This window comes from Sapajus apella, unplaced genomic scaffold (assembly GCF_009761245.1).
Source record: "Sapajus apella isolate SASKATOON/1434 unplaced genomic scaffold, GSC_monkey_1.0 scaffold167, whole genome shotgun sequence".
Taxonomy (NCBI): Eukaryota; Metazoa; Chordata; class Mammalia; order Primates; family Cebidae; genus Sapajus; species Sapajus apella.
In genome coordinates this window covers 745,981-772,039 of record NW_022437107.1, presented here as the reverse complement: position 1 = coordinate 772,039, position 26,059 = coordinate 745,981, and the positions used below count along the sequence as shown (strand labels likewise).

General features: G+C 42.0%; 1 protein-coding gene across 7 annotated transcripts; it reads left to right on the top strand.

The window, feature by feature from the left end:
- The first annotated feature begins 1,948 nt into the window (after positions 1-1,948).
- ZNF32 (zinc finger protein 32) lies at positions 1,949-7,260 on the top strand. 7 transcript variants are annotated; one of them, XM_032267265.1, is made up of 3 exons: positions 1,949-2,387; positions 4,921-5,059; positions 6,321-7,260. In XM_032267265.1, exons 2-3 carry the CDS (start codon positions 4,990-4,992, stop codon positions 7,070-7,072), a joined length of 822 nt encoding a protein of 273 aa, XP_032123156.1. In that variant the 5' UTR covers positions 1,949-2,387; positions 4,921-4,989; the 3' UTR covers positions 7,073-7,260. The 7 variants fall into 7 exon arrangements, with proteins under 7 accessions (XP_032123156.1, XP_032123152.1, XP_032123157.1 ...); XM_032267261.1 differs by having other exon boundaries at positions 6,279-7,260; XM_032267266.1 differs by having other exon boundaries at positions 4,921-5,063.
- Positions 7,261-26,059: the final 18,799 nt, after the last annotated feature.

Below are 26,059 nucleotides of genomic sequence, written 5' to 3'. Positions count from 1 at the left end.
GGACTTGTCCACTTCCCCAGTCTCCTTTGCAATCTTTGCCATTTAGTACTTTGGAGGTAATTTTTATTTGTTTGAATTGGAAATTTTATAAAATGAATAGTGAATATACTTTTCTTTCATTTGTGTGTGTGTGAGTTGCTGTCCTTTGCCACATTTCTAGTGAACTCTCTTTTTCTTATTGATTTGTATGGTGTCTTTAAGTATGACAGTTGCTAATATTTTCCCAGCTTGTCACATGTTAACTTCATTTAGTGGTGGTTTGGCCACTCCGAAGTGTTGGATTTTAATCTTCTTTATTGTTTCTGCCTTTGCTACATTGGTTAAGAAAGCCTTCCCTATGCCAAGATTATAGATTAATCTATGTGTTCTTCTGGGCCTTTGTGGCTCTGTGTTTCCCATTTTACATTAATCCATCTGGAGGTTCTCTTGGCATGGGAATTAGATAAACATTCAACTCCCCATCCCCCCCCCGCAATGTCTAGCCCTTGTCATAACACCATGTATTGAATTATCTGTCCTTCCCCTAATATTTTGAAATGCCTGCAAAGTGGGGGAACTGTTCTTTGGCAATTTTTCAAATCTACACTGCCGACAATGATTTCCCTTTCACCCTCACTCCACACCCTCCCTCTTGTTGAGTATTTGCCTTAAGATGCAGGTGGTGGGTGAGAATAAGCCCCATTTCGCAGTTGGGCAGTCTGTCTATGGAGGTCTGGGTCTCATCAACCCCAATCCTAACAGCTTTCTCCCCAGCTTTGGGCCATTCAATGTGTCCACTTTCCTGAGACCCCGTAAGGAAGTTTATGCAGATTTATAAAAGCAACGGCAGTCCCCCCTCACAGCCATCGTTTCCCACCAATGCTTTGTCATGTACTGTCACAGCAGGATCTGAAAATTGTCCTAGAGTCCACAGCTGGTCCTGACTTCAGTGGGACCTATGGACCAGGTGTGAAGCAGAAGACACAACCTTAGGACTCCGAGCCTTGGCTTTTGCTGTGTGCCGCCCCCACTGCTTTCGCTCTCAGACTTGGGAGGAGTCGGGGAGAAGCCACCTGCGGCAATTCAGGAGTAGGGAGCTTCTGGACAGTTTGCACCACACACTCTGCGACTTGGCTGTGCAACACCCCTGACCCCCGTGTGAGGAAAGTGGTGTTTGTTTTCTCCACTAGACTATCAGCTCCCTCCCTTCTCCTCCCTAGGAGCACGGAGTGTGTCTTGTTCACATTCGTGTCCCCAGTGTCAGCATTTAAAATGTGTTCAATGGATAAATGTTGAAAAAAATTCAGAAATGATGTGCAATATAGTAACAGCTAACATTTAGGAACCAACGTATTACTTACATGACACTTTTGCATATTGAGTGAAATTAAGTTGTTTGGTTTAACCAATGTGTGGCTTTGGGGTACAGGACAAGGACATAGCAAGAGGAAGCATTCTTTATGAGTCCTTCACTCAAGAGGAAGGACACATCTACGGAGAGGGGCTCCAGAGGCAGGGACCCAGGGAGACGCCCAGACAGACAGAAGGGCTCCAGATCTTGGAAAAGTGAGTTTGAAGGAGGCTTAAGGTATATCAGACAGCCTGGCCAGCATGGTGAAACCCCGTCTCTACTGAAAATACAAAGAAAAATTAGCCGGGCGTGGTGGCACGGACCTGTAGTGTCAGCTACTTGAGAGGCTGAGGAAGAGAATGCTTGAGCCCAGAAGGCAGAGGTTGCAGTAAGCCAAGATCGCAACCACTGCACTCCAGCCAGGGAGACAGAGTGAAGGGGGAGGGAAAGGGAGACGCTTTATCTGGTACGTGTCCAAAAGCAACCGTGCTCCTCCCAGTATCTCACAAGCACTGGACTACCTGTGTTTCTGTTGCTCTTCACAGAAGCTCCATGAAAGCGGGCTTCGCCTTTGCTCATGCAGGGAGCGGCTCAACACATGACCTCGAAGCACCCAAGGCTTTATGAACAGATTTCTCCCCAAAACTTCTTCCTTCCGCGACGCCCTGCAAGAATTCTGGATTCCTGTGTCCTTGGCTCAGCGCCTGCTACCCCGATGCTTTCAATCATATTTTGCTAATCTGAATGGCTGTGGCTCGGTCCCCGCTCCGCGTCCGCGGACAGGTCAGCGCCGTTGGGCTCCAGATTCCCAGTCCAAGCTCAGGGGCCTGAGGTTCCCGCGCCCCCGGGACCCGCGGAGCTCGAGCGCAGGGTGCACGGGAGAACTACATTTCCCACAGTGCTCTTTGGAAGCCGGGGCCGCCGAGACCCATGGCCCGCGGCGGGCGGGTTCGCGCGGAGACTCCTGGGAGTTGTAGTCCGGTCCGCCGGCACCGGCGCTGGCGCTGCTGCGGGCTCGGCGCCGGCCTTTGTCTGTCTGCGGGCGCGCGCCGCTCCGGTGAGTGAGGCCGCCGGCTGGGTCAGAGCGCCCCGGCGAGGCGGGCCTGCGCGGTCGGGCCGCCGTCCAGGGCCCTCCGTGTGGCTAACTTGGGCCAGCAGCCGCCGCGGCAATGATCAAGCCTGGAGGGCCGGGGACCCTAGGAATGCCGGCCGCGAGCGGAGAGGTCGGCGGTCCGCAGAGCAGGGTCCCTTGGACCGCAGAGCGGGGTGCAGAGGTTCGGGACCGCAGGGCGGGTCCGGGGCCCGAGGAGGGAGGGCAGCGTCTGCGGAGAGGAGCAGGGCCCATGGGGCTGGGGCGTGGGAGTGGGGAGGCCGCGGCAGGCTCCCCGGACCTCCGTACGGGGTTCAGCGAGGTCAGGAAGCCGGCGCCGGCCTTCCGGGGCTGCGAGGAGAGGCAGCCCCTCGGGGGGAGAGTGGGAACCCAGGCCGTGTGTGGGAAACCACGCCACGCACAAGCTCCTACGCCTGAAACTGGCCCCAAGACGTTCTCAAGACCGCCAAGTGTACCCCCTTTTCTCATCGCCCTGCAGAGGACGCTGGATTTTAGGTCTTGAGTCTAGTGGTCTCGTCAGAGACCCTTCCTGTTTGATTCTTTCCTTCTCCCAGGAGCTGCCTGATAGGACAGTGTTAGTAACCTGTTTAATAAGTGAGGAAACAGAGTCAGGGCTGCTGGGTTACTTGCCCAAGGTCATATCCTGGGGGAACCACGGCAAGAAGCCAAGACTCTCACGGCCTACTTCTAAGCTTTTTCCAAAGGATATAATAGCCTTTCTGTTAGGAAAATCAATGTTTTTTATTATAAACCCACTTTTTACAAAAGCTTGGGAAAACTGATTCCTCAGACCTGTGATCTAGGGAGAAAAATATGACAGTGCCCCCTCATGGAGGTCCCTGATAGGCAGCGGCGTTGTAACTTGAAGACTTCACAGCAGGTGGAGAGGCAGGAATGTGAATTCTGCTCTAATTTCTGGAATCTCCAACAACAGAGTCGAGCCCCAGGCAGCAGGCGCCATGTACTCTTCCAGGGACTCTTAATGGGTATGCAGTTAAGCAAGAATACGTTGAACTTCCAAATGATGTGCTGGCACGCTGGTAGGGAATTCCTTTGTAGCTTGTGTTCCAAGTTGGACATGAGTCCTCCAAATAAAAGTTTAAATGACTCTCCTGGTCGTAACCAGGTGCTTAACAAATAATGGTAGCATCATACTATTATTTCATTAAATCAGAAGGCCAGCATTTTGATAGGACATATTAGAGGGAAAGAAAGAGTATGCATTGAATTACTGCATTTTTTTTAAGTATAAGAATTCAGTAATTAGGATCCTGAAGTAAGAAGAAATATTCAAAAAAGAAAATCATTTGGGCCAGGTTTAGTGGCTCATGCCTAACAGCATCTGGGGATGCCAAGGCAGGAGGATCACTTCAGGCCAAGAGTTGGAAACCAGCTTGGGCAACATAATGCAACCCAATCTCTACAAAAAAAAGTTTTAATAATTTAAAATTAGCCAGGCTTGGTGGTGCTGATGTGTAGTCCCAGCTACTTGGGAGGTTGAGGTGGGAGGATCCATTGAGTCCAGGAGTTCAAAGTCACAACAAGCTATGATTGAGCCACTGCACTCCAGCCTGGGCAACAGAGCAAAACCTTGACTCAAAAAAAATTTTTTTAAATTTTTTTAGATAATTCAGAGCACATACAAGAGGATTCCTAGGATATGAAGAGTAATTCAGTCTGGTCAAACTCTGTTCCTTTCTGCTCAATTTTATAAGCATTCTGACCAGCTCTTTAGTGATGGGAAACTAGACAACTATCTAATTTAAGAACCTAGGCTTTGGATCCGGAAAGTCTTGGATTGGAACCTTTGCTCCACCTTGACTCCTTATTTTCTGTGGGTTTTGGGCAAGTTACTTAATCTAGTTGGAGTGCCTTGGGCTTGATTTTTGAGTAGGTCTTCCTTTTCCAAGAATTGACAAGTATTTACACTTGGTCAGAACTGGTATTCTTACATCTTCAAGACCAAGAGAGAGGCGGGTCAGGGTCCTTAGCTGCCTAAGAATTGTTCAGTGGTACCATACAGACTCCCTTAATTGTTTATAACTACAGAGAACTGGAGAACTGATTCGTTTCAACATGGAACCAATCATAAAGACTGAAATGTTGATTTCTTCTATTCTGAATTCCTCTGGGGCTTGGAGGGATGAAAGTAGTAAGTGGGGAAAGAAAATGGAAGATCCCAATCACATGCCAAGACCAAAGTATAAACAGGAGTAACTATTGTGATTGGCAGGAAGAGACATCTGTTTATGTGTTCTCTGCTTTCCCACCTCCTGCTTCTTCCCAGACTCATTTGTGTGTGGTCCTAGTACCTTTAGGCCCATTTTACTGTGATGTTATAGGTAACTGACATTGTGTCAGGCAATCTAGGTTTCTTACATTCACTTATGCCTCAAACTGGAACAACTGGTGACTTTTTCCTTCTCACATGTCAATTCTCCTGCACTTTCCTGTTCGTTTGTTTGGTTTTTTCCCTCAGGTGCTCAGGAACAGCCCATGGAAGAATCATATGGAGAGGTGGTGACTGAGGTCATAAGCAGAAGTGGACATGTTTGGATTTCCAACAGCTACCCTGCTGGACTGTCATGGAAGATATGCCCAGAATGTAGCATTCTTCAGTGAGTGAGTCAGTCGATGGCTGGATGTGCCCAGCTCACAGATATCCAGTGTCCCTCTCCTTAGGACTGGTCAGCAGTCTGAGGAAGCAGAGGAGACCTTGCTTTGATAGACCTCACTGTTCCTAGAGTTACAAGAAAAGCCTGCAAGCTGGAGTTAGAACTAATAGTAGAAACGGAGCAAGAGAACCCTTTTGATATGGAGGTAGCATTGAGGTAGTCTCTGAGAATGAATGAACAGCTTAAATCTCAGCACTGTCTCTGAATAAGGCAAGGTAACGAGAAGAAAATTACCCTGGGGTGACACCAAGAAAACTGTTAATAGTGGTGAATGGACCCACATTTAAAGTGCACCAGGAGGCTCAGATGCAGGGCAGTATTAGGGGGAAAAAAGTCAATATCTGCATAGGAAGTATTTGAGAATAACATCCAAACCAAAATTGATTTCAGTTTTGCCTTGGCTTAGTAGACTGAAAATAGAAAGGATTTTAATGGGAAAAATTCCTTGGATCAGATTCTATAATTGCCATGGCTAGATCTGCAGTATCAGGTTATTTAATTTCCTTAAGCTCCAGATTTGTCTGTGAAATGGGACAATAAAATCTATTTTATAAGATTGCAGGGATTAGCAATGATAGATGTAAAGCACCCAGAATTGTGCTGCATATTTTCTGAAGTCATGGTGCTGATTTCATTGTCAGAACAGACTGGAAAGAGGTGGATTTCTGAAGAAGCAAATGCAGCTTAAGTTTTAGGACCCCTCACTTGCATTGGTCTCTCCAAGACCCTGTGCTTAATTTTATACATTTTCTTAAAAGGGTGCCTCTAAAGTGTGAAAGTTTTAGGCCTTATACAGCCTGGATCCAAACCTGTTTTGGAGTCAGATAGAAGTTTGGTATGGGGCTCTATATAATCCTATATAGTTTTCTACATTTTCTAAGCCTGTTTTCTGACCTGTAAAATAGAGAATACCATATCTATCTTACAAGGTTATTTGTTGGCCTAAATTAAGTTTAGAGGCAATACACTGCTGTGGAGAATGCCTGTTTGAGTCAACTCTAACTTACCTAGCTCTGTGACCTTTGATAGCTTCTCTGTGTTCCCATTATCTATATCAATCTTATGGCATTGCTTTCAGGATTGCATTGTCTATGCAAAGAATAAGGCCTGGCTCATCATAAGCACTCAAAGTATTATGTTTCTTTTCCCTTTTCTCACTCAGCATATTGGTGCCTCTTACATGACTTCCCTCTCATTTTACCAGATGTGATGACTGAAGCCCACCACAAATATGACCACTCTGAGGCTACAGGATCCTCAAGCTGGGATATCCAAAATTCTTTCAGAAGAGAAAAGCTGGAACAAAAATCACCAGATTCGAAGACACTACAGGAAGATTCACCTGGAGTGAGACAAAGGGTCTATGAGTGCCAGGAGTGTGGAAAATCCTTCCGACAAAAAGGTAGTCTCACATTACATGAGAGAATCCACACTGGTCAGAAGCCTTTTGAGTGCACCCACTGTGGAAAAAGCTTCAGGGCCAAAGGCAATCTTGTTACACATCAGCGGATACACACAGGAGAGAAGCCTTATCAGTGCAAAGAGTGTGGGAAAAGCTTCAGTCAACGAGGTAGTCTGGCTGTCCATGAGAGACTCCATACTGGACAGAAACCCTACGAGTGTGCTATTTGTCAGAGAAGCTTCAGGAATCAGAGTAACCTTGCTGTTCACAGGAGAGTTCACAGTGGTGAGAAGCCCTATAGATGTGATCAGTGTGGAAAAGCCTTCAGTCAGAAAGGAAGCTTAATTGTTCACATCAGAGTCCACACGGGCCTGAAGCCCTATGCCTGTACCCAATGCAGGAAGAGTTTCCACACAAGGGGGAATTGTATTCTGCATGGTAAAATACACACAGGAGAGACACCCTATCTGTGTGGCCAATGTGGTAAAAGCTTCACCCAGAGAGGGAGTCTGGCCGTGCACCAGCGAAGCTGCTCACAAAGGCTCACCCTTTGATCACTCTCTTGAAGAGAAATTCTCTTTATGAATTAAGAGTACAAAACCCACTGAGATTAAACAACCTATCCAGTTCTATGGAATGAATGGAGAATCTTTCAGAAAGACCATGACTGGGTAGGGCAAATTGACTTTTCTCCTTTCCCCCAAAAGATTATGAAAAATAAATGTCTTGTTTATTATCATTATCATGTATGTTTTATAATTTTTGTCACTTTACTTTGACCCAGTTTTTCAAGGTACCCCCATTAATCTGGAGCCACACTAGAGATTGTTACAGATTTTTAATTAGTAGTTGACACTGTCAGCCTTTTTTAAATGTAAAAAAACAGCCCCACATCAATATCAAGTTCTTTTTCTTCCCTACATATTCAAATTAATCTTGTTTTGCCTTCAAAACCACTGGACAAAATCCATGGGGCAAATCTGATTACCTTTATAATCTTCTTATAGAACGCTTCATTGCCTGGATGATACCCCCAATAATCTATTATAACTAACAGATATAACGCTCATGTCCATAACAAGGGGCCTAGCCTTTTACTACAAAAGAAAATTTCTTTTCAAGCCTGCAGAGCTTTAGTTTGTGCATTGAGACATACTTCAGTCCTCCACTCCTAACTGGGATAGAGATAATTCACCTATAACCAAAGAGCAGACAACTACTGTCTGTGCAATTTTTTAAGAATCTTTAAACCATTTCTCCCCATCTCCTACATTCTCAGAGACACAATGACCTTTATTCCCTTTTTGGCAACAGTAGCAATATCTTGGGGTTGAGTCACCTAAAAGGGAGGTAAGTATTCTTATTACTGAACCCAGACTTACAGTTCGTAGTCAGTAATGAACTTTTACTTTCCAACAACACTATCCTCTTCTTCACTTTCCAACAATACTATCCTCTGCACACGCACAAAGAAATTTAGAATTCTAACCCACTCTTTTCTGACCTCCAGGGGATGAGATTTGAAGGTTGCAGAGGAGAAACTGGTTTTGAGGGGAAATTTCCATTTACATTTTTTAAAATCTTAGCCATCTTTGTAATTTTTCATGCTGAGCAGTTATGTAATTGAAATTATGGATGATACAGATTTTGCTTTTCTTGATAAGACACCATTCCATCCTTTTTAGTACATCCTATAAACCAGTGGTCCCCAATCTTTTTGGCACCAGGGACCAGTTTCATGAAAGACAATTTTCCACAGATGGAAGGGGAATGTGGGGGAATGGTTTGAGGATGATCCAAGCACATTACATTTATTGTGTACTTTATTATTGTTAACACTGTATATAATGAAACAATTATACAACTCACCATAAGGTAGACTCAGTGGGAATCCTGATCTTGTTTTCCTGCAACTAGACAGTCCCATCTGGGGATGATAGGAGACAGTGACAGATCATCAGGCACTAGATTCTCATAAGAAGTGCACAACCTAGATCCCTTACGTGAATAGTTCACAATGGAGTTCATGCTCCTAAGAGAATCTAATGCCGCTGCTGATCTGACAGGAGGCAGAGCTCCTGTGGTAATGTAAGCAGTGGGCAGCAGCTATAAATACAGATGAAGCTTCGCTTGCTCTCCCACCTCTCACCCCCTGCTGTGCAGCCCAGTTCCTGACAGGTCACAGACTTGTACTGATCCATGGCCCCAGGGTTGGGAACTCCATGCCTCCTTAATCCCAAAAAAAGCTTGTAAATAGTAACAAAGGTCTTTGAACATTAAAACAATTCAGAAACACTGGATTTTAATAATATGAAAATATTATTCCAAAGATACCCTGATAACATTTGAAGACTTATACAAGAATGTTCATATCATCTTCACTCGTAATAGCCACACACTAAAAATAAATATCCAACAGTGGGTGAGGGATAAAGAAACTGTAGTATATTCATACTGTGAAATGCAACTCAGCAATAAAAAAGAACATACAGGGCCGGGCACGGTGGCTCAAGCCTGTAATCCCAGCACTTTGGGAGGCCGAGGCGGGTGGATCACGAGGTCAAGAGATCGAGACCATCCTGGTCAACATGGTGAAACCCCGTCTCTACTAAAAATACAAAACATTAGCTGGGCATGGTGGCGCGTGCCTGTAATCCCAGCTACTCAGGAGGCTGAGGCAGGAGAATTGCCTGAACCCAGGAAGCAGAGGTTGCGGTGAGCCGAGATTGCGCCATTGCACTCCAGCCTGGGTAACATGAGTGAAACTCCGTCTCAAAAAAAAAAAAAAAGAACATACAGGTGATACATCAACAATATGGATGAATCTGAAAGTTTTATGTTGAATTAAAGAAGCCAAATACACAAATAGTATAATTCCATTTATGTGACCTCACAGAACAGGAAAAACTATGTGTGAGGATTGACTTGAAAGGCACACAAGGAAAGTTTACAGAGTGAAAAAAATGTTCTATACCTCATATCAGGCAATGGATGCATGGGTCTAGACAATTACCAATATTCATTGAACTCAATGCTTAAGATCTGTGTATTTTATTATATGTAAGATATACTTCAGTAACCATGAAGCAGTATAAATGTATTGCCCATAAGCTCTTTGACACTCATCCCATGAAGAGATGGGAGGGCTATGTCACCACCACTTGAATCTGGACAGGCTCATGACTGCTTCAAACAATAGAAGACAACAGAAGTGAAACTACACCATGTATTAGTCCTGAAAAGCCCTTAAAAGGCCTGAAAAATTTCTGCCTGGTTCTCTTGAGACGCTTCCTCTCAGGGGAAACCAGCCACCATGTAAAAAGCCCAACTATCCTGAAATCACTATAAATGGACAAGCTGCATATAAATGCTCCAGCCAAGTTTCACCTGAGCTCCCAACAGCTCGTCAGCCATCTGTGAGGGTCATTGTAGGTTTCTGGCCTAGTAGAACCCTCATATGACTGCAGCCCCAGCTGACATCCGGCCAAAACTGCATGAGAGACTCCAAAGTGAAACTGCCTTACCTAATTCCTGACAAACAAAATCATGTGAAAAATGAAACATTATGGTTGTATACCACTAAATTTTCAGGTTATTTGTCGTGCAGCAATAATAGAATAAAATTTATATATAGATAAAATCTGGGGAAGCAATTTGATATTACCTCACTAGCTAAATCAAAATAGAAAATTATGATTTATGATTCACCAGAAAGCCTAAGGTTTTAAAAATAAACATTCTCTTTGACAAAATAAGAGGTATGGTATAGATTAGTTAACCGAGATCTAATCCAAGTTCTAAAATGAAGAAGTAGATGCTGGACTCCACTGCACTCCAGCGTGGGCAACAGAGTGAAACTCAGTCTCAAAAAAAAAAATGTAAAAATATATGCCTATATGTATATTTATACTTTCAGAATCTCAAAAATATATGTGTGTATATATGTATACATAGAGAGAGAACGCTATATAGACATATATAATCCTAGGATCATAGTTCTGCAAAAAGGAATGAGTAAATAATAAAGAGTAAAGAGGTCAGAAAATATATCATTGGCCATTGGTGATCAACTAACCTTCAGCCCCTCTCCCCTTCCTGTGGTAGGCGGGTGCTGAAAGTTCCAAACTTTATGGTGACCAGCCCCATCCTGAAGCTACCTAGGGGCGCCTGGCCATAGTCTTCTCATTAGCATAAAAAAGACACTCTTGGCTGCCATGGTGGCTCATGCCTGTAATCCCAGCACTTTGGGAGGCCAAGGCAGGTGGATCACCTGAGGTCAGGAGTTAGAGACCAGCCTGGCCAATATGGTGAAACCCCTGGTCTACTAAAAATACAAAAATTAGGCAGTAGTGGTGGTGTGTGCCTGTAACTCCAGCTACTAGGGAGGCTGAAGCAAGAGAATTGCTTGAACCGGGAGAGTTTTCCACCTCTTATATGGACATCGGTCACACTGGATTAAGGACCCACCCTATGCCACTATGGCATCATCCTAACTAATTACATCTGCAAAGACCCTATTTCCAAACAGGACATGGCCTGAGGAACTGGCAGTTAGGAAACGTATCTTTTTGGAGGACAGAATTGAACCCACAACACTTGGGGTGTATCCTCCACAGTATCAAAAACATTGTTCTGCAGAAATACGTATAAACCCAACCTAGTGGTTCCTGAGGACATCAGCATCACCTGGGAGCTTATAGGAAAGGCAAATCCTCAGGCCCTGACCCAGAACTACTGACCCAGAAACTGCGGAGAGCGGGAGAAGAGAGGGAGAGACAGCACTCTGTTTTAACAAGCCTACAGCCCATTCTTCTTACCCTACACAGTTTGACTCTCAACTCATCAGACTCTCTAGGCAGACCTAAAACTCCCTTCAGGGCAATGAAAAGAGCAGGAAGAAGATTCCAAGCAGCAGGTGGCCTGGGTTACCCTACTCCTTACACAGGGCATTGAGACAGTGCATGTCTGTCCTTTTCCATGTGGAGCTCCTTGTTGCTAGGGCTTCCGTTCAAGAATCAATGCCACAATAAACTAGAAAAGTCAACAAGGATGAATAAATACATGGTCTCTTACCTAATTTTGACATCAACTCACAGGGAGGAGCACAGACGGTTACTGTGCCAAAAAAGCTCCACACAAGCAAACTCAAACAAACACCTTCATTTTCCCTTTTATCGTGGGCACAGGTCTCTCCCAAAGCCCCTTCCATACCATCCACCAAGTCTAGTTCACCAGATCACCTGTAGCCCTACCCTGATTCTGTTTACTTCACTTGCATTTGGGGTCATTATGGTGTCATTGCCAGAGGGTCACGGACTTAGCGACAACAGAATGCACAATCCGGCCATGACCAAGACTTGCGTTTCTGCAATGCTGAATCCCACCTTACTCTTAGAGAGCCTCATTCCTTTGATTAAAGAATGTGGATTACTCCACAGTTCTGCTTGCTTTCTAATTTGTATCTCTTCCCAGTAGTTCTGGTCAGCCTGCCTGGTTTTTCCTGATTTTACTGATTGTGCTCCTTTCATGTTTTCAGGCCACTAACCTGCCTAGCTCTGCCATAGTCTGAAAGGGCAACTGTAATCCATACATCTCATTTAACACAAGCTACAGATGTACTGGAAAAACTTGTTTAACAATTACCATAACCTTTCAAGAAGTTTCTTGGGGTTTTGCCTGTACAAACATCTCCTATAATCCTGATTATAGCCTATTGTGACCCTGTCTCTGCTTGCTTCAAGACAATATGCTCTCCCTCCCTCTTAACTCCAACGTTGAGTCTCTTGTAAGCTACTGTACACATTTCTCCTCATTGCAGCAGTCATCTATCACCTGGGTTGCTCCTTGAAGATTTTAGTTCCTATATCATTATCATTCACTCCAGTTCTACTGTCATAACACTTGGAGTGCTTATAAATGACTCATCACTTTTCCTCCTTTCTTCCAATGATCTTCCTCTCCGTAGGACCAGAGCCACTCACCTCCATCCACAATCATATTTGTAATTTTTGCATTATCAATCCAACAATAGTCTCAACTTCAGTCACCTCATTTTCTGATTATCAGCTCCTGTGTTTGCATCTCACTTCCTCTAGTGAACTAAAGTCAATAAATTGTCAGCTGCATCAAATAAGTCATGGATCCTGCTACTCCTTCACTACTCTTCATCCTTCCTTACCAGCTTACGTTACATGGTCCTACTTTTTCATTTTTTTTTTCCTGAGATGAAGTCTCACTCTGTCTCCAGGCTGGAGTGCAGTGGCATGATCTCAGTTCACTGTAACCTCTTACCCCCAGGTTCAAGCGATTCTCCTGCCTCAGCCTCCCGAGCAGCTGGGACTACAGGCATGTGCCATCATGCCCAGCTAATTTTTGTATTTTTAGTAGAGACAGAGTTTCGCCACATTGGCCAGGATGGTCTCGATCTCTCGACCTCATGATCCGCCTGCCTCGGCCTCCCAAAGTGCTGGGATTAGAGGCATGAGCCACCATGCCCGGCCATATGGTCCCTCTTTTAATCATCTACTTGCAAACACCCTCAACTCCCACACCTTGCTATCACTTTTAAAAACAGCTTTATCAAGGAAAAATTTACATACAATAACACTCATTTATTTTTAGTGTACAATTCAATTACTTTTAGAAAACGTGCAGAGCTGAGCAACTAACATCAGATGTTAGTGCTAACACATCTAATGTTAGAACATTTGCACTACACCATTAGCAAACTTCATTTCCATTTGCAAGCATCCTTCATTGCTACCCTCTTCTCCATGGGACCATAAATCTAATATCAGTTTCTATAGACTTGCCTTTTCTGGACATTTCAAATAAATGGAATTATATAACATATGATTTCTTTTATTTACCATAATGTTTTTGAGGTCCATCCATATAGTAGCACATATATCAGTACTTTATTCCTTTTATTTTTGAATAATATTCCATTGTACGAATATAGCAGATATTGTTTGCCCAATCATCAGTTGATGGACATTTCAGTTGTTTCCAGTTTTTTGCTATTTTGAAAAATAACAGCCAAGTGCGGTAGCTCACACCTATAATCCCAGCACTTTGGGAAGCTGAGGCAGGTGTATCACCTGAGGTGAAGAGTTCAAGACCAGCCTGGCTAACATGGTGAACCCCATCTCTACTAAAAATACAGAAATTTGCTGGGTGTAGTGGTGTATGCCTGTAATCTCAGCTACTTGGGAGGATGAGGCAGAAGAATCGCTTGAACCTGGAAGGCAGAGGTTTCAGTGAGCCGAGATCGTGCCATTGTACTCCAGCCTGGGCGACAGAGCAAGACTCCATCTCAAAAAACAAAGAAAGGGAAGAATGGAAGGGAAGGAGGGAGGGAAGGAGGAAGGGAGGGGGGGGGAGGGAGGGAGGGAAAAAAGAAAAAAGATACTATGAATATTTACATGTAAGTCTTTATGTGGACATATATTTTAATTTTCTTAGGTATACCTCAGAGTAGAATCACTGGGTCATATGGTAAAACTATGTCTAACTTTTTAAGAAACTGGAAAACTGTTGTCAAAATGGCATTTTACATTTCCACCAATAATATATGAGGGCTTCAGTTTCTTACATTCTCCCCCGTATTTGTCCATTTTGTGTTGCTACAAAGCAAGCTTGTCCAACCTGCAGCCCAATGCAAATTCATAAACTTTCTTAAAACATTATAAGATTTTTTGCCTCATGTATGTCTTCTTTTGTAAAGTGTCTGTTTATATCCTTCGCATACATGAGGCCAACAAACATATGAAAAAATGCTCATCATCACTGGTCATTAGAGAAATGCAAATCAAAACTACATTGAGATACCATCTCACGCCAGTTAGAATGGCGATCATTAAAAAATCTAGAGACAACAGATGCCGGAGAGGATGTGGAGAAATAGGAACACTTTTACACTGTTGGTGGGAGTGTAAATTAGTTCAACCATTGTGGAAGACAGTGTGGCGATTCCTCAAGGATCTAGAAATAGAAATTCCATTTGACCCAGCAATCCCATTACTGGCTATATATCCAAAGGATTACAAATCGTTCTACTATAAGGACACGTGCACACGAATGTTCATTGCAGCACTGTTTACAATAGCAAAGACCTGGAACCAACACAAATGCCCATCGATGATAGACTGGACAGGGAAAATGTGGCACATATACACCATGGAATATTATGCAGCCATCAAAAACGATGAGTTTGTGTCCTTTGTAGGGACATGGATGAACCTGGAAACCATCATTCTCAGCAAACTGACACCAGAGCAGAAAATCAAACACCGCATATTCTCACTCACAGGCGGGTGTTGAACAATGAGAACACATGGACATAGGGAGGGGAGCACTACACACTGGGGTCTGTTGGGGGGAAATAGGGGAGGGACAGTGGGGGGTGGGGAGTTGGGGAGAGATAGCATGGGGAGAATTGCCAGATATAGGTGAAGGGGAGGAAGGCAGCAAATCACACTGCCATGTATGTACCTATACAGCTATCTTGCATGTTCTTCAAATGTACCCCAAAACCTAAAATGCAATAAAAAAAAAAAAGATTTTTTGCATTTTTTTTTTAGCTCATCAGCTATGATTAGTGTTAGTGTATTTTATGTGTGGCCCAAGACAATTCTTCCAATGTGGCCTAGGGAAGCCAAATAATTAGACACTCCTGCTAAAAAGGAATATGCAGATTTGGCTCACAATTCCACAGGCTGCACAAGCATGGTGCCAGCATCTGCTCAGCTTCTGGTGAGGCCTTAAGAAGCTTAGGATTGTCACAGAAAGTGAGGGGGAGCCAGCACATCACATGGTGAGAAAGAGAATGGGGTGGCAATCGGGGCAGGTCTCAGACTCTTTTAAACAATTAGATCTCACGGTAGCTCTTTACCACAGGGAGGGCACCAAGCCATACATGAGAATCCACCCCCATGACCCAAATACCTCCCACCAGGCCCCACCTCCAACACTGGAGACCACATTTCTTTCTTTCTTTTTTTTAATTTATTTATTTTACTTTAGGTGCATACTATATCTGGCATTTCTCCCCATGTTATCCCTTGGAGGGGACAAATATCCAAATTATACCATCCCACAACACTTGTTACTGGCTTTTTATTACAGACATTCCCTGGGGCATAATGTGTCAGTGGGATCTCATTGTGTTTTAATTTACATTTCTGTAATATCTAACGATGTTTTCATATGCTTATTGAACTTTTTTTTTTTTTTTTTGAGACCGAGTCTCACTCTGTCACTAAGGCTGGAGTGCAATGGCACAGTCTCAGCTCACTGCAACCTCTGCCTCCCGGGTTCAGGCAATTCTCCTGCCTCAGCCTCCCAAGTAACTGGGATTACAGACACACACCACCACACTCAGCTTATCTGAACTTTCATTTACAGTCATGCACCATGACATTTCAGTCAATGACAGACTGCACATATGACAATGGTCCCATAAGATTATAATACCGTATTTATTTTTACTGTACCTTTTCTATATTTAGATACACAAACACTTACCATTGTGTTACAGTTGCCTGCAGTATTCACTATAATAGCGTGCCGTACAGATCTATAGCCTAGGTGTAATAGGCCACACCATATAGCCTAGGTATGTAGTAGGCTACACCATCTTGGTTTGTGTAAGTACACTCAATGATATTCACACCATGAAATCACCTAACAATGCATTTCTCAGAACCTCTCCCTATCACTAAGTGACACATGACTGTATTTTCTTTGGTTAAATGTCGGTTCATATATTTTTAGACAAATTTATTGAGATATATTTTATATGCCATATGATTCACCCATTTCAAGTGTACAATACTAGGCTTTTTGTAAATTCATTAATGTAAATCACCATACCACATCACTACTAAGTCAATTTTAAAATATTTCATTACCCAAAAACGAAACCCAGTACCTATATCTACTACCAATGACCTCCCATCCCCCCATCCTTCATCCCCTAACTCTTGACAATCACCAGTCTATCTTCTGTCTCTACATATTTACTTTTGGGGGATATTTCATGTAAATGCAGTCATATAATACATGGTCTTTTGTGACTGGCTTCTTTCATTTAGCATAATGTTTTCAAGGTAAACCCATGTTGTAGCATGTATAAGCATTTTATTTCATTTCATTGTTGAACAATATTCCATTGTATGGATGGACCACATTTTATTTCTCCATTCACCAACTGGTGGACATTTGGATTGTTTCTACTTTGCAGCTATTAGAATAATGCTTCTATGAACATCTGTGTACAAGTTTGGGGAGAGGGGAAAGTTTTCATTTCTTTGGTAGATACCTGGGAGTGGAACTTCTGAGTCATATGGTAACTATATGTTACACCTTTTTTAACTACCAGACTCTTCTCCAAACTGGAATGACCATTTTACATTCACACTCACAATGTATGAGAGCTCCAATTCCTCTACGTCCTCATCAACACTCGTATCATCTGCCTTTATGGTTACAGCATCCTAGTAGGTGTGATGTGCATCTCACTGTGCTTTTGATTGGCATTTCCCCAATAGCTGCCAATGCTGGGCATCTTGTCATGTGCTTATTAGCAATTTGCATATCTTCTTTGGAGAAATGCCTGTTCAGATACTTGGCTTATTATTATAGGCTGAATTGTGTCCCCTATAATTAATATAATGAAGTCGTAATATCCAATATCTCAGAATGTGACTGTATTTTGAGACAAGATATTTAAAGAGATGGTTAATTAAAATGAGGTCATTCGGGTAGGCCCTAATCCAATGACTGGTATCCATATAAGAGGAGATGAGGACACAGACACAATCAGAGGGAAGGCTGTGTGAAGACACAGGGAGAAGACGGTAACCACAAACCAAGGAGAGGGACCTAAGGAGAAACCAACCCTGCCAACAGGTAGATCTCAGATTTGTACCTTCCAGAATTGTGAGAAAACACACTTTTGTTGTTTAAGCCAGTCTATGGCATGTTGTTATGGCAGTCCTAACCAACTAATACAGCTACTTTTAAAACATCTTTGGGGTTTTTTTATTATTACTATTTTAAGACAGGGTCTGGCTGGGTCACCCAGGCTGGAGTACAGTGGTGAAAACATGGCTCACTGAAGCCTTGATCTCCTGGGCTCAACCAATCCTCTCACCTCACCTTTTTGAGTAGCTGGGACTACAAGTGCCTGCCACCACACCCCATACCTGGCTAATTTTTTTCCTTTATTTATTTATTTAATTTAATTTTATTTATTTATTTATTTTTGTAGAGCTGGCAGGGAGAGGTCTCACTATGTTGCCCAGTCTGATCTCAAACTCCTGGACTCAAGCTATCTTCCCACCTAGGCCTCTCAAAGTGCTGGGATTACAGGCATCAGCCACCTGTCCCAGCAAAATGTCTTTTTATTACTGAATTGTAAGAGCTCTTGGCCGGGCCCAATGGCTCACCCCTGTAATTCCAACACCTTGGGAAGCTGAGGTGGGCGGATCACGAGGTCAAGAGATTGAGACCATCCAGGTAAACATGGTGAAACCCCATCTCTACTAAAAAATACAAAAAATTAGCTGGGCGTTGTGGCGCGTGCCTGGAGTTCCAGCTACTCGGGAGGCTGAGGCAGGAGAATTGCTTGAACCTAGGAGGCAGAGGTTGCAGTGAGCCGAAATCACGCCACTGCACTCCAGCCTGGCGCCTGGTGACAGAGTGAGACTCTGTCTCAAAAAAGAAAAAAAAAAAAGAGTTCTTTATATATTCAAGATACAAGTCCCTTATCAGATAAATGATTTGCAAAGATTTTTCTGCCATTCTATGGGCTGTCTTTTCACTTCCTTGATCATTCAAATCTTTTAACTATTTTTAAACTATCTGTCTAGTTTAATAATAATTGGGGCCGGGCACATTGACTCACACCTGTAATCCCAACACTTTGGGAGGCTAAGGCAGGCGGATCACCTGAGGTCAGGAATTCGAGGCCATACTGGCCAACATGGTGAAACACTGTCTCTACTGAAAACACAGTGGTGGCACACGCCTTTAATCTCAGCTACTCGGGAGCCTGAGGCAAGAGAATCGCTTGAACCTGGGAGGCTGAAGTTGCAGTGAGCTGAGATTGTACCATTGCACTCCAGCCTCGTGATAGAGCAATACTCTGTCTCAAATAAATAAATAAATAACAACTGGGTTGCTAGTTATTTGTATATTGTTGGCTACAATCCTGTATTGAATATATGATTCGTAAATATTTTCTCACAGTCTGTGACTTTCTAAATGGTGTCTTTTGAAATAAAAGTGATTTTAATTTGAATAAAGCCCAATTTATCAGTCTCTTTTTTTCCTTATCACTTTTACTTTTGACACCATATCTAAGAATTGATTATCTTGTAGGGTCTCGGAAAATGATATCCGAAAATGAAGGCCACAGAAGCAGCTCTCTCTGACTTTCTCTTACCCTTTCTGCCTCTGGCCCCTCATTCTTCCTTTAGGCTAGCCATAGAAATTAGAATCCCGCTTCCCCAACAGGTCATAGAAACCAGAACTCCTTTTCTCCAAAGCCAGAATTAAAACCTAAGCACATTACTCTAAATTTCCCATATCTTTCTGTGCAAAAACAGGTCATAAAAAAATGATGTGACCTGCCTTGTTTAACGGTATGTCCTAAGACCCCCATTCCAGAGAGGGTCCTGCCTGAGAGCCAGAAGGAAGGAACGCATGTTTAGGGAGGCCATGAACACTCCAGACAGACAGGCCCTGCTGTGTTTCTCCTTTCCCCATTCAGTCTATCAGTATCAGATCACACCCTTTTCATCCCGTCAGATTTCTAAATGGCTGTCCATATTTTGTTGAACCTGAGCGTAAAAATGTGCCCTATCACCTGTATCTTTGAGTCTTCATTCTGAAGGCTCCTATTTCAAGTAAAACTATGATCAAATAAATGTGCATGCCTTTTCTATTAATCTGTCTTTTGTCAGTGATTTTCAGCAAACTTTCAGAGGGCAATGGGGAAGTTTTCCCTTCCCCTGTACATCCCATACCAAATTTATAGTTATACTTCTTATATTTAGGTCAATGATCTTTCTTGATTTTTATGTATGATGAGAAATGACTAAACTCATCTTTCTTACATGAGGATATCCAATTATTCCAGCATCATTTGTTGAAAAAAACTATCCTTTCCCCACATTGAATTGCCTTGGCACATCTGTCAAAAATCCATTGATAATGGGCTCAGGTGATCCTCCCTTCTCAGCCTCCCAAATAGCTGGGACTACAGAGATCACTTGAGCCCATTAAAAAAAAAAAAATCCCCTCCCTGTGTCCATGTGTTCTCATTGTTCAACACCCGCCTATGAGTGAGAACATACGGTGTTTGATCTTCTGCTTTTCTGTTTACAGGGAGGGGAGCACTACACACTGGGGTCAGTTGGGGGGAAATAAGGGAGGACGGTGGGGGGTGGGGAGCTGGGGAGAGATATCAAGGGGAGAAATGCCAGATGTAGGTGATGGGGAGGAAGGCAGCAAATCACACTGCCACGTGTGTACCTATGCAACGATTTTGCATGTTCTTCACATGTACCCCAAAACCTAAAATGCAATAAAATAAATAAATGGGGAAAAAAATCCACTGATGGTGGGCGTGGTGGCTCACACCTATAATCCCAGCACTTTGGGAGGTTGAGGCAGGAGGATTGCTTGAGCCCAGGAGAGTTCGAGACTAGCCTGCACAACATAGGAGAACCCTATCTCTATAAAAAGATTTAAAAATTAGTCAGTGTTGTGTCACATGCCTTACAGTCCCACCTACTCAGGAGGCTGAGGTGGGAGGATCACTTGAGCCTGAGAAGTTGAGGCTGCAGTGAGCCGTGATCTTACCACTGCACTCCAGCCTGAGCAACACAGTGAGATCCTGTCTGAAAAAAAAAAAAAAAAAATCCACTGACCAAAAACATTCTAGTATTTATTTCTAGAATCTCAATCCTGTTTGATGGGTCTATATGTCTAATTTTAAGCTGTGACCACATTGTCTTCATTAATGTAGTAGCTGTGACATTGTGAAATATATAATTGGTCTTCAACTTCATTTCTTAGCATACAACTCCTAAAACCCTTAGAAACACCAGAGTGATGTCTTATTGTATGTTAATGCATTGGCAGCCCCCCAGGTAGCTTCAGAATGGGGCTGTCACCATAAAGACCAAGGGAGGATTACAGGGTTGGGACTTTCAGGCCCATCTCCTCTGGAGAGGGTTGAGGGGCTGAAGGTTATATTGATCACCAATGGCCAGTGGTTTAATCAATCATGCCTATGTAATGAAGCCTCCATAATAACTAAAAGAACAGGTTTCAGAGAGCTTCCAGATAGCAAAACCTATGAAGGTTCTAGAGGGTGGCACACTCCTGGAGGGCATGAAAGCTCCATACCCCTTCCCATATGCCTCACCCTAGGCAGCTCTTCATTAGTTTCCTTTGTAATAGCATTTAGAATAAACCAGTAAATGTAAGTATGCATTTTCCTGAGTTCTGTGAGCTGCTCTAGCAGATTGTGTAGTGACAGCAGTTATATAAACAGAACCCAAAGAGGTGATTGTGGGAGCCCCAACTTGAAGCTGGTGGGTCAGAAGTTCCAGAGGCCAGGGCTTACCTCCAGAATGCCTCCAGATTCACCTGGCATCTGAGGAGGTATAGGCAGACTTACAGGGTTGAGCCCTCAACCTGTGGGATCTGACACTATGTGTCAGGAAAAATTCCCACACATTTGGTCACGGAAGTCTTCTGTGTTGATTGTCATCGTGATGTGAGAGCAGATGGAAATGTTTGTTTTTTTCCCCTTAGTGTTGTATAGTAAGCTCTGAAACTGGGGTGAATTTTGTTCTGTTTTCTCTTTCAAGATTGTTTTGACCATTCTCAATTCTTCTGGTATAAATTTCAGAATCAGTTTGTCAATTTTTCAGAATAATCCTGCTACAAATGTGATAGGCACTGCATTGAACATATAGATCAATTTGAAGAGTTTCACAATCTTAAGATATTAAGCTTCGAGTCCATTAATGTGGAGTGTCCCTGTATTTATTTAGATTTTTGAAAATTTCTTTCTGGAATGGTTGTAGTTTCCAGTGTACAAGTCTCACACTTATTTTGTTAAATTTATCTCAAATATTTTATTGTTGCTGTGGTTTGAATTTGTTCCCCCAAAATTATGTGTTGGAAACTAATCCCCAATGCAAGTTTGGGGAGGTGAGGCCAATAAGAGATAAGGCCATGTGGGTACAGTGAATGCTGTTAGCATTGCAGTGAGTTTGTTATAAAAGGAGGGAATTCAACTCCCCTTTACTTTCACTTTCACTTTCTCTCTCATCCTCTCACCTTCCACCATGGGATGACATAGCAAGAAGTTCCTCACTAGATGCCAGAAACTTAATATTGGACTTCTCAGCTTCCAGGACTGTGAGCTCCAGTGTATCAATTTTTTCCTGCATGGATTATGGTTTTACTGTTATGTCTAAAAATTCTGTACCTAACCCAGATTATGAAGATTTTCTCCTATGTTTGCTTCTAAAATTTTTACAGTTTTGTTCTCTACTTTCAGTTCTGTAATCCTTTCTGAGTTAATCTATGTGTACAGCATGAGGTTTAGGTCAAGGATTATTTTTAATGCATGTCTAAATGCTCCAATACCATTTGTTGAAAAGGCTATGCTTTCTCTACTGTTTTTGCACCCATGTTTAAAATTTTTTAACTAGTCATATTTTTGTGGGTTCATTCTAGACTCTTTATTCTGTTCCACTGATGTATATTTCTAAACCGCCACCAATACCACAGTCTTGATTACTGTATCTTTAGAGTCTTAAATTGTGGAATGTGAGTCAAAGTTTTTCTAGTTTGGTAAAAATTTGGTTTAGCTATTTCAGTTCCTTTGCCTTGGATAAGGCTTTAGAATCCACTTGTCTACATCTACAAAACAACCCTTCCAGGATTTTGACTGATATTTTGTTAAATCTAAAGATAAACTTACGGAGAATTGACAACTTGACTATGGTGAATCTTCCCATCTATGAATATGACATGTCTCGTTTATTTAGGTCTTTTATTTCTTTCATCAGTATCTTATAGTTCTCAGAGTACAGGCCCTATGCATGTTTTGATTTATACCTAAAGATTTCATTATTTTATAAACTATTGCAAATGACATTGTTTTTAAGTTCAGCTTTCAGTTGTACATTGCTAGTGCATGGAAACAATTTTTGTGTTTGATCTTGGATCCTATAATCTTGCTAGCTAAACTCACTTATAAGTTCTTGGATTTTGCCTTTTTTTTTTAACAGTCTATAATGCCTGGCTAATTTTTGTAATTTTATCCAGACGGGGTTTCACAATGCTGCCCAGGCTGGTCTCGAACTCCTGGTCTCATGCAATCCACCCGCCTTGGCCTCCCAAAGTGCTGGGATTACAGGCATGAGCTAGCAAGGTTTTTGCTTTTTACAGCTTCCTTTGTATGTTCTACATATTCGATCATACCCTTCACACACAGAGACAGTTACACTCTTTCCTTTATAATATGCATGCATTCTATTTCCTTTTCTTGATTTATTGCACTGGCCAGGATTGCCAGTCCTATGTTAAATAAGAGTAGTGACAGCAGATATCCTAACCTTGTTTTGATCTTACAGGGAAAACGTGGTCTTTCACTATTAAGTATGAAGATAACTGTAGTTTTTTCAAAATTGCCCTTTATGAGGTTGAGGAACTTCCCTTCTCCTCCTAGCTTGCTGAGAGCTTGTATCATGAATGGATGTTGTCTGTCATCAAATGCTTTTTCTGCATCAATTGGTATGGTCAGGTGGTTTTGTCTCTTTGGCATTTAATCTTCTTTAATGTAGATTATATTGATTGATTTCCTAACACTGAACCAGCTGTAACCCCACTTGGTCATGATTCTTTCTATATTATTCTTTCTATATATTGCTGGATTTTATCTGCTCATATTCTATTCGGGATTTTTGCTTCTATGCTCATGAGGAATATTGGTCAGCTATTATTGTTCTGTCTTGTCCCATTTTGAATAAACGCCCTTTTATAATGAAAACTTCTTAAATGAAATACATGACCAAAAATCCTATAATTATCATTACTATTTTTAAATATTTTACTAGTTTTTATATCCTAACGTAGGTTTCCTCAATAAGACAAGCCAGTATCCAGGCCTTGTTCATGGTGTTTGACTGCAAGTAAAACCATTGGCCCGTCTTGAGCCTTGTGTACACGAGACAGATAATGGTGGAGCATGTTCTTTTGAGATCTTTAATCAATTCTGTCAGAGACCTCTTATATATATATATATGAGAGAAATTTTTTTAATTTTATATTTTTATGCAGAAATTTTAATTTTATATTTTTAAAAAATATACAGGAGGTATATACGTGCACACATATGTAATTTTTTTAAACAGAAATGAGTATCACTAACACAGCACAAGCTAACATTTACCTTGCACTTTGCATCTGGTATTCATCTAAGCAATTTAAAAATTACCTCTTTTAAACAAAACTAGGTTTTTTATCTGTACAAGGTAGATGATTCAACAGGCTACATAACTAGCCAGTGGTTTCACAAAGTACATAAAGAGGTAAGCTACATCTTGCATCCTGACTGCAAAACTTATACTTCTAAATTGCTACAAGCTTTCAGATACTGTTCTATACCCTATTTCTTCATCTGACATCTCCACTTTATCCTTTTTAATGTTTGTATCATATTCCATGGTAAATGATGTTTTCCAAAATTATTGCAATAATATATTCCATAAAATATGCTCTCCTGGCAGGGTGACTCTGATACTCCTCCCAAGAAGGAGTATCAGAGTTCCCTGATACTACGTAGAGAACTACGTTCCCTACCCTTTGAGTTTAGATAGGCTTGACTATGGAGAAAGAGATGCTGATTTTTTTTTTTTTTTTTTTTTTTTTTTTGAGACAGAGCCTCACTCCAGTCACCCAGGCAGGAGTGCAATGGTGCAATTGTGGCTCACTGTAAACTCCGCCTCCCAGGTTCAAGCAATCCTCCCACCTCAGCCTTCCTAGCCCTACAGGTATGTGCCACCAGACCTGGCTAATTTAAAAAAAAAAAAAATTTTTTTTTTTGCACAGACAGGGTTTCACCAAGTTGCCCAGGCTGGTCTTGAACTCCTGGGCTCAAGCAATCCACCCACCTCAGCCTCCAAAGTGCTGGGATTATAGGCATGATCCACCATACCTGGCCGAGATGCTGTTATTTCTGATGCTAGGTTACAAGAGGCAATGTTTTCTCTGCCTGGTTCTCCAGAACCCAGGCAACATGTTGAGGAGGCCCATGCAACCACATAAAAAGGTCACATGTAGATGATCATATGCAATCGCCCTAGCTGAGGTCCCAGCCAAGAGCATTGACCACCCAATTTGTGATGGAGCCTTCAGTTGTGTTGTCTGATGGAAACATGTGAACCATACATGTAGGCTACATATGTAAATTTAAATTTTCTAGTAGTCATATTAAAAATCAATTTTAGAAATACATTTAGTTTACCCTAACATATCCAAAATATAATCAATATAAAAACCATTAAGATAGTTTAGTTTCTTTTTTTTATACAAAGTCTTCAAAATCTGATGCACATTTTATACTTACAGTACTATTTTCAATCAACACACTGGTCACCATTCAGACTGGCTTCACTTCAACTACTCAGTAGCCACTTGTGTCTACCACTGTGTGGCCACTTCAGATGACTCCACTGACCAACTGTCAATTCTAGCCTTGAGTTTTCCCAACTGAAACCCCAGACATCATGGAGTTACAAAGCTGTTCCTGCTGTGCCCTTTCTGAATCCTTCACTCAGTCTGTGAGCATAAAAAATTGGCAACTAAGTGTGTGATGGTTTATTACGCATCTGTAGTAACTGGGATACTAGCCAATGAAAAGTTTTATAACTTCTTTAAACATTTCTCTACTTAGATGTTTCTCCCACCTCTTTCCAGGATATTATTATAACCAGTGATGATGAGCAATACAAACTCTGTAAGTTAGCCAAATTATTTCCTTAAATGTTTGAGGGTGGCATTTCTGGGTCAACGAGAACATACATTTAGTAGATTTACATTCATGTTGCCAAACTATTGTTCAAAGCAGCTTAACCAGTTCTCACTAACAATCATGTATGTGTGTGCAACTGTGCTTCTCTTGATTAAGTCTGGCCCTTTTCAACCATAAGTTGAATATTTAGATCCTTTCTTTTCTATTTTATAACATTCTTCTCTAAGTTTGCTTTATTTCTTTTACATTTTGAACTATATCCATGATATATTTTTATCACAAAATATTCAGGTAATGCACTGACTATACAAAAGAAGTACTATACCATTATTCTTTACTTTGGATCTTTTTCAACTTGATGTCATAAACAGCTTTCCCTGTCAGCTCATAAAAGTCTAACTCACCAAATTATTAATTAATTAAAGGACTGCCTTTTAATAAAATGTTGAGTGACTGCATTGTAGTCCAAAGACTGCAT

Coding starts and splice junctions, on each gene's coding strand:
- ZNF32 (XM_032267261.1), top strand. CDS start 4,990: ATGTTTGGATTTCCAACAGCTACCCTGCTGGACTGTCATGGAAGATAT. Junction 5,060..6,278: donor CCAGAATGTAGCATTCTTCA/GTGAGTGAGTCA, acceptor TTTCTCACTCAG/CATATTGGTGCCTCTTACAT.